The sequence below is a fragment of the Podarcis gaigeae genome, assembly GCF_964106915.1.
Source record: "Podarcis gaigeae genome assembly, chromosome: 5".
Taxonomy (NCBI): Eukaryota; Metazoa; Chordata; class Lepidosauria; order Squamata; family Lacertidae; genus Podarcis; species Podarcis gaigeae.
The window spans coordinates 61,272,293-61,287,038 of record NC_139681.1 but is presented as its reverse complement, the minus strand read 5'-3'; the positions used below and the strand labels follow the sequence as shown (position 1 = coordinate 61,287,038).

The window sequence follows — 14,746 nt, the reverse complement described above, 5'->3', positions numbered from 1 at the left end:
ATACAAGGGTGGAGAGGTGCTTCAGTAAATAAATTTATGTAACAAGGAGCATTAGATATGTTTTGCATTATTCATACCTGGGAGCAATTACTTGAGACTCATTACTGTGAGAGAAAGATGCCCCTCCGTTTTGACTCATGTGTATTTTTATGCAGAATATTACTTCTGCCGCCAGCAAACATGAACAGAAGACTGTGGACGAGGCCAAGATTGCCTTCTTGAAGTACATACATCGTTGGCCAACATTTGGCTCAGCCTTCTTCGAAGTGAAGGTGAGTTTCAAAGGTGCTGTTTTTATGTGTGCCTCCATTTGGAAAGCTGCTTTCTGCAGAGTAGAAGCTTCTTCTATTGTCCTGCTTTTAAGCTCTTGAGGGCCCATTCCTGTGATGTGGCGTCCTCTGCATTGATGCCACCTCCGTTCTGAAGAAAAGCCACTTGGGGAGTGGGGTGAAATTGGAGGAGGAGATGAAGCTTAACCATTTCGCCCTTAGCTGGTTCCCAGTTCCAAATAGCTCCCATGTGTCTGAAGCCAAATATGGGAGGAGTAAGGCACTGAGTGTTTTGTAAGGACATTCATTATTTGCAGCGCGCAGTATTCCCATGACACACACACACTTGATTTTCTTATTGTTGCATACATTTTGACTGATAATTCTTTAGCTTCTTGTGCAAATAAGAGGACACTGACAGCTGGTGATTTAAAATAGTTCAACAGCTATCACTCATTTTTTCTTCTTCTTTACTAGCAAACCTCAGAGCCAAATATCCCTGACATTGTATTGATTGCTATCAACAAACAAGGTGTCTCTCTAATACATATGAAGTCTAAGGTAAGAGTCATATTTTGATACTTGACAGCATACCTACCCATTGGAAAAGGTACACACACACTGAGCTATGCCCTAAGTTTCATTCAAAAAACCGTTTAAGGTAAAGGCATAGGGAGATGTGATGAGAGCTGTGGATTCCAGCAGGAAATGTACTTTTCTTCAACAGAAGCAGAACTGTACATTGGCCAACAGAATTTAGTTTTCAGCCTCAGACATTTATCTAGTATTCCCTTAATAATTAAGGGAAATAAAAACAATTTTATAAAGAAGGGATAAACATGAGACCTGCACACCCAGGAAGGAGAAACTCAGGTGGTATCTTCTTGGAAGGATCCTTCAGGCAACATTGCCAGACAGTAGATAAACAGAAGCTTGGCTTCTATTCTATGTCAGAAGTGCTATTTAAGATCAATAGGGATTGGCGCAGAAGATAATCTGATGAGGCATCAGCACAGAACTGCTTCCTGGAAAACCAGATGTGCCACATGTCTCTTTTTGTAGAGAAATACCTGAGTTGTTCGTTCTAATAAAACTTACATGTAGCATTTATTTTGATTTTAAATTGCAGGAGATCTTGACAGTTTACCCTTTCACTAAAATCTCCAACTGGAGCAGTGGCAGCACATATTTCCACATGACCATAGGGAACCTGGTACGAGGGAGCCGGATCCTTTGTGAGACTTCCCTGGTAAGAAAAGCTTATGATTTCAGATTTGCTCAAGACCATCCACTAAGGAAGGAAGGACCTGGTAATTACTGGTTAACCCTTTTTCTCCTTCCTCTAATGGCGTACTGAGTAAATGTCACCAAGAGCTATTTCAAATATTTGCACATTGCCCCACTTTTCTCAAACCTGAGTAATAGTTCTGCCTTGGGTAGTTGGGGAAAAATCCTGAAACAGATGATGTCTCTTCTTGCCTTAGATATTTGTGTTCTATTATTTTGAGAAGACAGGGTGTGTGTGTGTTAAATAGCAGAAAGATGTACCGCATTTTTCGCTCTATAGGATGCACTTTCCCCCCTCCAAAAATGAAGGGGAAATGTGTGTGAATCCTATGGAATGAATGCAGGGGGGAGGCAGGCAGGAAAAGCCCTGAAAGCTGCACACAAGCTCCACGCGGCTCTTGCAGACTTTTTCTCAGGAGGGAGAAGGGACTGATGCAGCCAGTCAGTCTCTTCTCCCTCCTCGTAGAAAAGCCCACAGGAGCCATGCGCTCCTTAAAGGGTGCGCGGCTCCTGTGGGCTTTTGCGGGAGGTGGGGGTAGTGCCATAGCCATGTGCAGCCTCTCCCTGCTGGAGAGGTTGCGCAGGACTAAAGAAGCCACAGCCCCGTTCAGCCTCTCCCGGCTGGAAAGGTTGCATGCGGCTATGGCAGAAGCCAAGACAGAGAGCGGGATGCGTCCTGCTCGCTGTCTTGGCTTCTTTGCTCTTTGGGGGGGGGGGCGACTGCAGCCCCACGAAGCTGCAGGAAGGGTGCTCGCCTTTCTGCTGCTCCCTGACCTGCTCTTTGGGGCTGGCGGTGGGCTTCCCCCCACCAGCCCCAAAGAGCAGGTCGAAAGGAACCCAAAGCCTCTGGAGCGCAGCAGGAACTCCCGCAGCACTCCGGAGGCTTCGGGTTGCCTTCACTGAAGCCTGGAGAGCGCGAGCGGGGTCGGTGCACACGGACCCTTCTTGCTCTCCAGGCTTCCAAGGTAGCCGCCTGAAGGTGACTGAACACACCTTGAATGGCATCTTGTTTTAGAGGGGGAGAACAAGGGGGGGGAATCTCCCCCTCTCTGCGCAGTGCCTCCTGCCGCTTCGCTGAAAGGTTGCTGGGTAGAGAGGGGGAGATTTTTTTTCCCTTGTTCTCCCCCATAAAACAAGGTGCGTCCTACAGAGCGAAACATACGGTAATTGCAACGGGCTTGGATTGTGGAGGAAACAGAACTGGCTTGTATTATGTGCATATTGGTGGTTTTGGGAACTCAGGCACATGTCATATTACTACAAAAGGTATATGGGGTAGAAGATTCACTTCTTGTGGAGTCAAAGCTCCCACAGCTGTGCCATAGTGTCAACCTTCTAAATCAAAAGGGAAAATACAAACACAGAGAAATGTTTTGTGTTTTAAATTAAAATGCCTCAAACTACTTTGACAGATATATACATCTTGTTCAAAAAACTGTCTATCAGCAACCATTATTAACTTTTAATTTATTTTTAAAGTGGCTTTCTTTGTCTCATGATCAACCAGGACATTCTGATAGATAAATTTCCATCCTTAAGACTACTTGTGCAGTCACCAAATTAGTTGGGAAGGGCATCATTTACCTCACCCTTGAAATGCCCAATTAATGCTTTATAACCAGTTTAGAACCCATCTCCTGTGACTTATGATATTTTATGTTGCTTTTCCACAAACCACCAGATTCCAATTTTATCAGAGGAAAACATAAGTTTTTTGTACACTGCTTAGCAGTGTTAATATCTTAAGCCAACAGTATTTGCAGGAGTAGCAACACAATGCTGCTTATCTTAACTAGCTGGTCTATTATTGTGAAACATTCCATGACTGCTAAAGGATCTCATGTCTGTCTTGCTCTTTCCAGGGTAGGTCATTAAATGTCTTTTATTTTTCCTTCAGGGATATAAAATGGATGACCTGTTGACGTCATATGTGAACTTGTTATTGAACGCTGCAAACAAACAGAAGGATTCGCATCTCCCTGCCTAAGGATGTGCCAAACTGAAAATATGTCAAATATTGGAAGGAATTCATTTTTAGCTTTACATTTGTCAGCGCATTCTCTAGTTTTACCTCTTCTTGACCCTAGGGGAGTGAACCAAAAGCTGCTGTTGTAGCAAAAACGTATTTGTTTATAAACTAACTATAGCTTAAAACATTTTATGACTCATTGATTTCAACAAGGCTAGCTGTCATTCCCCCTGCTTTTCTGGAAGTATATCCTGTACTAGATTATGCCATCCTTTCCTATTGAGCAGGGACAGGAATGCCAGGCATCAGCACAAACCTGCAGCACACATGGCAAAAGGTGGCTCTTACCTTTTAAGTCGTGGAGAAGTACTACAAATGAATGGAAGCAGCATCTTCATGATGTGAAGTGTCGGTCTACTCCGTGACTGTTGCCTTAGCTTAAGAAACATGCTTCTGCTAGGAAGCATGCGTAGGATGTGTTGTGTCAGTTTCAGCAGTGAAGCTGCCTTTAGTGTCCTCACATTTTCCCCAGATGAGGAAAGACTACTGTTGGCTTCCCCCTGTCATTTGCCAAAGTAGTCACAATAGTTAGTCTTTGTTCAACTTAGGAGAAGGTGCACGGTTTTGCAATGAAGGTTTTTTCCTGCTTGGGTATTGGGGGATTAGAGCTTCAGTAACTTTGTGCAGCTAAATGAGTGCCACACCTTTCAGAGTACTTGACCTTTGAAAAAGAACATCCAGACATTCCATGCACAGCATCCATTGCTGGCAGGGAATGCTTGCCTGGGGTCAAGATTGTACTGTATTTTTGAATTCTTCATGTAAATTCAATTTGAAGTTTTTGATTAAACATATTTTGGGTGTCTGCTTTCTGTTAATGGTAACAGCCAAATTGTTTCCACTTTCTAAAGAGAATTGCAAAGTAATGGGAGTGATATTGTCAACTTTCTTCTAGAAATGTATATCTAAGAATAAATCAAACTCTTGAACAGCTTACCTCAGTCCTCTGTTGTCAAAATGCTTAAGGCTACAGCTTGGGTCAAAGAATCCTTCCTGCACAACAGCTGTGATTCCAGTGAAATACATTAAGCAGTAAAATCAACATTCTGCTTTAGTTAAAGGAGATGACCAGCTTCTGTATTCTTGAGGGCTACTCTTTCTCCACACAGTGGCCTGGGGGCTGGAACTGTATTTTGTCACAGAAACTGATTATTCACAAGTAATTGGACACCACAATAAAGCTGGAATCCTCTAACGATAAGGGTCTCACAGCTATGGGGCATTACATTAGATGTAAATACGTACATTTGCACATTGCAGAAGAAAGATGCAACATTACACTCTGGAATATATACTATATCTTAAAGCATTTCTTTCATTTCCTTACTAGTGAAAGCTGACAGGCATTTAACCATATTATGCTGAATATTTGGTAGATCCATCAGGACCAAACAAATGGTCCAGTAACTACAGCAGAACACCTGTTGGCCAGAGCAGCTTACAATGCTATACCTTTACTATTACATTACTTAGACGTCTTAATGACATTTCAGTAACATTTGCACATTTTTGCAAAATAACTTACTGCAGCAAGTTCTTGCACCAAATAAAAGCAATCCAAGATGTGCAGTTTTAAAATAATCTTTACTGTGAGGAGTTAAAAAATATATAGCAGTGAGTTGTCATTTCAAGAGTATATGGTAAAATGGAGGAATACAGTATTTTAATCATCAGGATGTACCCTTTTGCTAGTGAAATTACAAGATCCTGGAGCAAAATACTGGCAGGAAACTACGTAGGTCTTACAAAAGTGTGATGCCATGCATTATTGTATGAAAGGGATCTTATACAAAATGAATCATTTTTAGTAGCAAGTGATATAAAATATGTTAATACAAAAACTATATCATTATAACAATATATTATAAGCAGTTAAATCTACATTCAGTGCAATTACTGGAAGGATAATATACGTAATATGAATTAAATTGCTATTTACCTATAATTTTGGCACTTTCAGATTGCCTTGATGGAGCAAAAGTCGCTTGTCATAGACTGGTCAATAAAGCTGTAACAAACTAATACTTGTTTATAGTTAAGATGTAAAATGTGCTTTCAACAGTTGCAAAAAAGCAACTCCACCCTTACTTTCCATCCCCCCCCCCATTACCTATTTTAATAAGAAATATACACATTTGATAACACCAATGCACAACAGCATCTCTCTGTAAATGCTTGGCCTTTACATGCCATTTTTCATGCTTGCTCACAGCCCTGGTTCCCCTGATGAGCTGCTTCTGTGCCATTTTTAAACAAGGCAGCTTCTTCCTCCATTTACCAAGTGAGTGGCAATGAGAAACCACATTGTGAACAATATGTCTTCATGGAATCAGTCTGATTAGACTCTGTGGTGACAACAGTGAGAGCAAATGAGACTGTAGTGCCCTCCCTCTGAAGATTCATTCAAGCTACAGTCACACAAGAACTTATATTGGACTTACACATTCCAGTACACACCCAAATACACATTCCAGCAGACAACATTCACTGCTGGATGCACATTGCATTGCACATCCAGCCAATACTTTCTTTTTTGTAGTACTTCATTGTACAAGTTCAGTCTTGCTCCCCACCTCAACACGTACACCATTTTAACCCAAAGATGGGGTCCTTTTCCAAGGGGCACAAAATATTTACAAACTCAGGCTTCTGGTTTGGTTCAGCTCTGCTAATCACTCTCACTAGGCTGCCCTGAAACAGCCATTTACTTACCCCAATAAAAGTAAATTATTTCCCAGCCAATCAATTTTGTTTCTTTTTCAATGGACAGATTCTGTATTTGGAAGATGAACATTGTGACAAAACTGCAAACAATTGATACTTCATATTAGATAACTCTGGAGATTTGTACCACAGTGATTACTTTCCTGAAGGTCTCCTAAGATTAATTTGAGCTATGGCATTTCAAATATCTCTCCCTAATGCATCTTTGTAACAGGACATTTCCATTCATCACAAATTTCATGTTTTAATGTATTTGCCTAACGTTTCATTTTGAAAGGATAGCACTGATTTCTTACACTGTTAAAGCTGGCCTGAAAGCCTATCTGATATGGCACCCAGTCTTGGCATATTTGTATTAGGAAGAATAGTATAATAAAATCTGTTTTTCTATGGAGCACTACATTAAAATCGTTAAAGCGGATCCATATCACTTGCTGGATCAGGAATCTGTATCATAAATCTACATTGCTTTACTTACTTTCAAACATGCATCTCCACTAGTTACATATATGCCATTTTAAGGCATAACCAGCATTGGTCTAAGGCATAAGAATTGTGTTCCCTAGGTACAGGAGTGCCAGCTTGGCTCTTCAACCATGGATGCTTGGGGCCATGGGTGCCATGCAGCATGCATGGCCCTGGCCCCAAAATTTGTGGGTGTCCAGCCCCTTCATGGGGAAATTTGTGGGTGCTCCGGCACCCAGAGCCCAAGGGAATTGGCACCTATGTCTAGGTATGTTGCAGAGGAAGATTCTGCATGAATTGTGTTTTGACTTCTTGACAGTAGACCCTGTGCTTTGTTCCTACAGCAGTGCGGTCTGCCATATCCATCACTGCCTTAGTAAGAATGGGAACCACAATGCTCTCACACAACTTCTCCACTCACAAGGGATATCACTTTCATTTCAGTGTTGTGGGCAAACCACATAGACTCAAAGTTCTGTGTTTAACTCCATTTAAATATGACAGCACATATACATGTGTACCATTTTAAATGGAGCACATAGAGGGCTCTGGATGAGACTGACAACCAATTCAGTGTGAGTCCAAATTTAGGAGTACGTATCCTAGAGACCTAAGAAAATTATGTCCTACATTGTGAAACATGTTCCTCTATATTTGTGCTTGGAGGATAGTCTCAAATCAAGAGATGGGCAATCCTCTTGTGCTATTAGTTGTGACAATACAAATTTAGTGCTAGTAAGTAAGTAGCAGATAAATAATGGTATTTGAGGACTAGTTTGGGAGAAGAGGATAGAAAAACCAGTCCTCTCCCATCAGTAGAAGCAGTACATGATTCTTAACTTCCATTGTCATAGTAGTAAATACCGTAAGTAAGATTTATGCTTTTCTATATTAAACAGTCTTGTTCTGTGCTAGTGTTTATCTTCCTATTGCAGGAAAGGAAATACTATGGGGTAATTTGAGGAGAACTTAGGTTGAAATGACAAAATTATGGAGAAACACAGGGCTCCCAAACTCACATGGTCTGGTACTGCTAATGATAGGGTGGGAAGGAGCACACAGTGAAGAACTGGCAGGTGGAGGGAGGACTGCTTCATACTTCCACTGTCTGCCACTTTCCCCATACCCAGCAACCTCTCCATCCCTGCACCATACCATCCCTCTCCTCTGGCACATACCCTGAGCTCCAAGACTAGAAATGACAGAAAAGTGGCTGGGAGAAAAGGATTAAGCACACAAAGCTGTTTTCAGATGTGTCCTGGAATATGTATTTTGCTGAGATCAACTATGTTTGGGAACATGTATTTGCTGAGGTAATAAATAGTTCCAGCTTCAGAGACCATTAAGAAGATTGCTTTCCCACTTCCACTGAAATGAATGTACATTGTAGGAAGACTATGTTTGGGTTAAGACTCCAGGGATTTACTTAAACTTTGTCACAACAGACAAAAAAGAGTGCTTGCTAATATGGAGGAGAGGTCTAAACCAGGCTTCCTCAACCTCAGCCCTCCAGATGTTTTGAGACTACCCACCATCCCTGATCACTGGTCCTGCTAGTTAGGGATCATAGGAGTTGTAGGCCAAAAACATCTGGAGGGCTGAGGTTGAGGAAGCCTGGTCTAAATGCTCAGAAATCTAAAAAATGAACAGTCTCTTTCAAAAATGATAGGCTTACAGTTCAGCTACTTTGGTCCATCCAGATTCTATATTATGCAATCCTGGCCTATGCAGCTTAGCTACTACAGCAGGAAAGGTCAGCCAGATAATAAAAACAATCCAGGCTTATGCTAAATAATGTCAAACTATTAAAATGAGTTAACTAACAATTGCAAGGAAAATTATTACTTGGTTTTGATTAGTCCACTGCAACTTTAAGAGAATGTTCAAGAGGCATGTTAAATGAAAAATAAATGTGTTTTTGTGCTGTTTTTGGAAGAAAAGGGTTAAGTGGTCTTTTTCTACCCAACCTTCCTGTGTTCCCACTTGCAGTGTGGCCAGGCTAATTTTGGTATAAAAGCAGAGAGATAGAGAGAGAGAAGGGGGAAGAAGACAGAAGAATTCAAGTAAGTGTGTAACATGAACCTGAATCTCAAAACAAAATGGGCAAATAGTGAGAGAACATGATACACAACTTATACAAAAGGAAAAATCATAGTGCATTATTGCATATTGCCACCATTCTCTTCTGGAGGACAGCCTCTACACACACTATACCTGAGCAGAATAAACATTCAGAGTGCAAGATATAACTGGTGAGCTTTTGTTTGTCTTGAGTCCTTGAAACCATTTTTAAAAGTTCCTTTTGTGATCAGTAGCTGAGGCAGATTGTAGCTGGTGAGGGTGCATAGAGTCAGCAGAGGGTACAGACCTGTTTAAGCGGAGTTTAAGTCCAGAGCTTTTGGGTGAGTTTTCTTGGAGGCCAACTCAGACAGCTTCTTCAGCCTCTTCTTCAGCTCCAAAGGGAATTTCTCATAGCACTTCTTGCACACTGGCTTCATGTCAAATTCCACAAACTTATTCCTTTCAAAGAAATACAGAAGGATTTACTTTTCAGTTAGGAAGTCATGTGAGGCTTAACAGCTAAGTGAGTAAGGTATGTGGTATACATTCCTTTCATTTTTTAAAAAAAACTTGCCAATATAAAATCTGTTCCAAATGAATGAGTTAGAACTATGCAAGTAGAAGATCTCATGTCCAGTCTTCAGCATCGCAGGTTTAAAAGGGTAAAACAAAGAAATATATTTGCCAGTGAGACTGGGGAGCCACTGCCTGCCAGGTACTGGATGCAGACTGCTTCCCTTGTCCATTTCTGTTCTCTCTCTGAGATAAAAGGATCCCAATCAGAGCTTTCTCTGAAGAAAGAAAACGTGACTGCTCCGGAAGAAGGCTAGGATCAAAATGTGTGGACTTTTCATGATTTCTGAAAGGGTATCGGCTTGACGCTTGCTTCTTTCTCTCACATTTTTCACATCTTTTCATAAAATGAATATGTCTCATAATCTCAGTGCTTAAATTCCAGGTAAGTGTGCTCAATTGTGACTAGATCTTCTTAGATGCTTGCTCCAGCCTGCTACTTCAAGCGCAGGCTTGGGAGTGGGGGAAAGGCACTTCTTCTAAAACAAAATTTGCTGGTGGAGCAAGCTCCGGCCTGTCATGTCAATCAACAAACTGGGAAATCAAAATACAAGCAGATTGGGTAGTGAGCAAGTGCCACGGCCAGCCAATCGACACAATGGAATAAAGCCTATCTTGATAGAAGATTTGCTTACAGGTATGCATACAGTGACCCTACTGGCAGGCTTAAGTGACTATCTGAAAGCAAATCTTATGAATGAGCCCTGCACCTTGCAAGTTGACATGACATGTCCCCTCCTTGAAAGTAATTATGACAATGTTCCCATCACACATTAGTAGCAAATGTAACAGGACTAGCATAGGAACACTGCAAGATAAGGAGTGGCAGTCTGGACTATCTGGTCCCAAAAAGAAATGTCAAACTACTTGCTGGTGATGGAACACTTGTTTGAGTGTATACTTGTATACATATTTTCTCAGTGATTTCAAGGAGTGTCTCCTTTGATTTACACGCTTCTCTTGCCAAACTTGAGCCAGTTACTCTGACCACAATGTAACACTGCCAGACTGCAGTAACTCCCTGAGTCATGTTACCTTCCCCCCCAGGGCAGGCTTTGCTGGCCACTTACTTCAATGTGAGTTTGATGTTGCAGGTGGAACAAGCGAAGCAGTTCACACACCAAGCCTTGTTGAGAGCAGAGACCACTAGTGGAAAATATCAAACAAGGGTGGGTTATCAAACTGCAGAACTGTACCAAATTGAGCAAGGACAGATGTGGGGGGAAATCAATCACTGAGGCCTTGTCCGTGCAGGGCTGCAACAGCTGCATTGACAAACAGGCTTAAACTTACCATCCCCCTCAATCACATGGCTGCAGTTATAGCAGACATCTCCAAAGAGCTGTGCAGAAAAACAAAAAAGCAAAACAAAATGAGCTTTTTTAAACTAATGGATGGGGTCTGTCTGCCCCTCTTTATCAAATCAGACAACTTGGTCCCAACAATGGATTAATTTAGTGCCTCTACAATAGTGCCCCACATTACTTTACACATTTCAGACACCTCAATAGCTTTTCTCACACATTTGCACAACAATCAAACTTGCATTCTCAAGGCTGCTTTTTGCATCCTTTGATAGGAATGGCACACCACTATTGTGTAGGGTATACCTGTCAGGGGGAAAATGTGAGCTTAAAAAAACAACAACCCAGTTCCTTGGGACCAGAAATATCTGTCTAAGAGAGGATGTGTACTGGGTTTTCTGGACTTACAAAATAGTGGCTATTGCTTATTCTGAATCTGTTAATCCGTAAGGGACAGGCTGAGGATCAGTTGGAGGGCAACGTGCCTGTGATCTATCTTCACAAGGTTTCTATTGTGTTTTCTCTTCAGGGTTACACTTAAAGGTAAAGGTAAAGGTACCCCTGCCCGTACGGGCCAGTCTTGACAGACTCTGGGGTTGTGCGCCCATCTCACTTAAGAGGCCAGGGGCCAGCGCTGTCCGGAGACACTTCCGGGTCACGTGGCCAGCGTGACATCGCTGCTCTGGCGAGCCAGAGCCGCACACGGAAACGCCGTTTACCTTCCCGCTGGTAAGCGGTCCCTATTTATCTACTTGCACCCGGAGGTGCTTTCGAACTGCTAGGTTGGCAGGCGCTGGGACCGAGCAGCGGGAGCGCACCCCGCCGCAGGGATTCGAACCGCCGACCTGTCGATCAGCGCCACCTGCGTCCCCCTAGGGTTACACTTACTCAGGAATTAATGTTAACACAGGTGTTTGATCTGCAAGAGGCAGGAATGGGCTGTCCCTAAATGCTGCCTCCAAGCAATTTTGTTATACAGTCTGCTTTATTCCATCCTGAGTGCAGTGCAACCTGGCATCAAAGACAATTTGCAGGTGTGTACCCAGTTGTCTGTTTTCTTCCCCTTACAGATTTGCTAAGTGCCTTACATGGAGTGCTAGCAAAGTGCCATCAGTAGGATAGTCTGTGTTTACTTTCTCCCACCAAAGTGGATGTGTCTCTCTTTAACTTTTGTAAGAGAAAGGAAATGTGCAGCAATTAATGACACTGTTGAGGTGGAATAAAAGCCTCACACATGCTCCAATCTCAAGTATTTCCAAATGCAGCTTTACAGCTACAAGTTAAGCAGGGTAAGGTTAAGAACTTTGAGTGACCCTGCAAAGAAGTAGGAAGAGACAATGAGCCCCACCCCCACCCGTGTGCTTAATGGGCAGAAGCCCATTGTCTTCCCTGCCCTCTCAACTGGCTCCTTCTGACACTGGCCTTCCAGCGCATGCATAATCCTGTACAGTGATGAAGCTGCATGGTATCTGAAGCTCAGCGAGATACAGAAACGGGCATAGGTATGTACTGTTACATGTTCCCCACTTCCTGAGTGCTAGAGGCTACAGTATTGGGTATAGCTTCCTTTGAAAGACAAAAACTCTGGAGATGTATTTGTAAAGAAAGCAATCTTGTGCAGCCCCCCCCCCCAAGTTTCCAGCTAGAGAACTCTTGGCACTGGCTCTCTTCTCCCCCCCCCAAAAAAAAAATTCTAGTCAATTTAAATGTTTATTTATGGTTAAGGTTGCTTAAGTTCTTTAAATTTGCATGTTGATACCGCTAGGGGTTAGCAGCCTCACTCAGCTGAATCTCTTAAGATATTAAAAGTTTGAAATTCCTTACGCCTCATATTTGTAGGTGTTTCAGTTCAAACAGCAGGGATTTCTTAAATCCCTCATTGGGAAACAACCTCTTATCTCTTGCTCATTTTGGGGGGGAGGGAGTGTGGGTTTGGGAGTGCAGAGTTCAAATAAGAGCAGATTTTACCTGGTTGTAATGAGTCTCGCAGTAAGCCAGACCTTTCTTCTCATAGTGCCGGTGTCCCAGGAATGGCTTCTCACATTTGGCACAAACAAAATGCTGGAAGGTTAAAAGACATGTCAGGGTCCAGGGGTCTGTGCTACAGGCAGTTTTGTGCCAGAAAAGTGCCTGGATAAAATAAGTAGTATGCAAATATTTGCCAGCAAATATGAACCACACCTTAGACAGACTCCTAATAATAGTTTGAGTACAGTGGTACCTCGGATTAAGTACTTAATTTGTTCCAGAGGTCTGTTCTTAACCTGAAACTGTTCTTAACCTGAAGCACCACTTTAGCTAATGGGGCCTCCTGCTGCTGCCACGCCGCCGGAGCACGATTTCTGTTCTCATCCTGAAGCAAAGTTCTTAACCCGAGGTACTATTTCTGGGTTAGCGGAGTCTGTAACCTGAAGCATATGTAACCCGAGGTACCACTGTATAAAGCATTTAGGAATATGAATGATCAGCATGTGGTGGACAGATGTTTCAGCACAGCTTGCCTCTTGATGGGGATTAGTCACTGGAGTGTATTATATCAACCCTCCAGCATCAGCTCTGGCTTCAGATTCTCTCCCAGCCACACTGCAAGGTCCTGCTTATAATCTCTATAGAGTAATTTAATATATTGCCAAAGCATACTAAAGATACTGTTTTCTCACCTATGGATAAACTAAGACTGTCCTACTGGGATTAATATTTGTGTCAATTTTATATCTTTGTTTGGCACACAGAAATGTATTCCCGGTGACTGTCCCACAACTGTGAAGCTCCTTTCTTTGATGACTCACTAAATCTTTTTGAAATGTAATGCTTTGCAAAAGAAGAAGAAGGGATGTGGCTTTATTACTTGTAATATGTTTGATGTGTGATTTGATACCTAAATGGTATTTTTGGGGAATAGGCTAGAGATCTAAATAAACAGAATAATAATGGATAAGCCACCTGAAACAATGGCATGCAGCTCCTATGGCTTCAAAAGAACTGTGGCAGCATCTACTTATTAACACAGGCTGTGTCAGGAGTCTCTCTGTAACATGAATCCCAGAGCAAGTAGCACAACAGGAGAATTCTCACCTCCACATGCCATTGTTTCCCCAGAGCATTGACCACTCGACCCTCAATGGGCCTGCGACAGGCCCCACAGATTGGGATGCCCATCTTGTCATGGCAAGGCAGGCAGTAGAGCTCCCCCTTCAGCTCCCTGGCATCAGCTGTCAGCTCCTTCCTGCACACAACAGACGGAATAATCAAGACCTTAGCAGAAAAAGCTTGTCCTCAACACATCATGCTGATGGTCACTCTGCCCAAATAAACCAGGCACTCTCCTGACAAATAGGGATAAAGAGCAGCTCTCAAAAGGAAACATTAAACACAAACATCCTTCCTTTGCCTGCTGAGCAACATGATTGTGACATACAAAAAGCTATTTTATAATGAGGCTCTTGGTTTTTGTGAATCCAGTTTGAAATCTGTTTAGATAAGCAGGCTCCATCAGAAATGGCAGGGATTCTAAAATACTGTAAACTGTAGGGCCCATCAAGCTGCAGCTAAGTTCTAATGCCATTGCTTTTGTAACAACGAGCCTTCACAACTGGCTCTTTCCAAGGATGTTAAGACCCGTCAGGAATAGTGCCAGCTGAACAATGAATTGTATAAGGCGAAGTTTATTACAGCTCAGCACAATCACTACAGTTCCTCTGGGGTTCTTTTTTATTATTCAAATGCTTTTTGAACTTCCGCATTCTTGTTAGTCAGTCTGCAGAAATGCAGCAAAGCTTATTCTTAAAGATCACTCAGGTCCCTTGCAAGACCCCACAATTGCTCATTCTATGCCTTTTCGCTTGCTTCAGAGTCCTAGCTGAAAGAGAGTTGACATACCCGCAGTGGGTGCAGCTGAAGTGATCTGGATGGTAGGAATCATTCCTGAACATCAGAGGCTGTTCATCAATTATCAAGTGGCACTTCTGGCAAATATACTTGCCCAAGCCCTTGGCTTTCTCGCGATTATGGCAAGGCCTACAGAGGTGCCTAGA

At 42.5% G+C, this 14,746-nt stretch overlaps 2 protein-coding genes across 16 annotated transcripts in view; one reads left to right on the top strand and one right to left on the bottom strand.

The window, feature by feature from the left end:
- The window catches only part of MYO7B (myosin VIIB), a 59,214-nt gene extending 54,693 nt beyond the window's left edge, over positions 1–4,521 (top strand). For all 6 annotated transcript variants that reach the window (XM_083741676.1, XM_083741677.1, XM_083741675.1 and 3 more), the window contains 4 exons: positions 156–272; positions 747–830; positions 1,399–1,518; positions 3,454–4,521. In XM_083741676.1, the coding sequence (XP_083597802.1) occupies positions 156–272; positions 747–830; positions 1,399–1,518; positions 3,454–3,543 (411 nt within the window). In that variant the 3' untranslated portion in view covers positions 3,544–4,521. The remainder of the gene's footprint in view (positions 1–155; positions 273–746; positions 831–1,398; positions 1,519–3,453) is intronic.
- A 629-nt stretch (positions 4,522–5,150) lies between these two features.
- The window catches only part of LIMS2 (LIM zinc finger domain containing 2), a 32,709-nt gene continuing 23,113 nt past the window's right edge, over positions 5,151–14,746 (bottom strand). For 4 of the 10 annotated variants that reach the window (XM_083741740.1, XM_083741738.1, XM_083741739.1 and 1 more), the window contains 6 exons: positions 14,592–14,741; positions 13,788–13,938; positions 12,681–12,773; positions 10,702–10,750; positions 10,479–10,554; positions 5,151–9,294 (listed from right to left, as the gene is read on the bottom strand). In XM_083741740.1, the coding sequence (XP_083597866.1) occupies positions 9,147–9,294; positions 10,479–10,554; positions 10,702–10,750; positions 12,681–12,773; positions 13,788–13,938; positions 14,592–14,741 (667 nt within the window). In that variant the 3' untranslated portion in view covers positions 5,151–9,146. The remainder of the gene's footprint in view (positions 9,295–10,478; positions 10,555–10,701; positions 10,751–12,680; positions 12,774–13,787; positions 13,939–14,591; positions 14,742–14,746) is intronic. The other 6 variants (XR_014565045.1, XR_014565048.1, XR_014565050.1 and 3 more) reach the window with 3 other exon arrangements.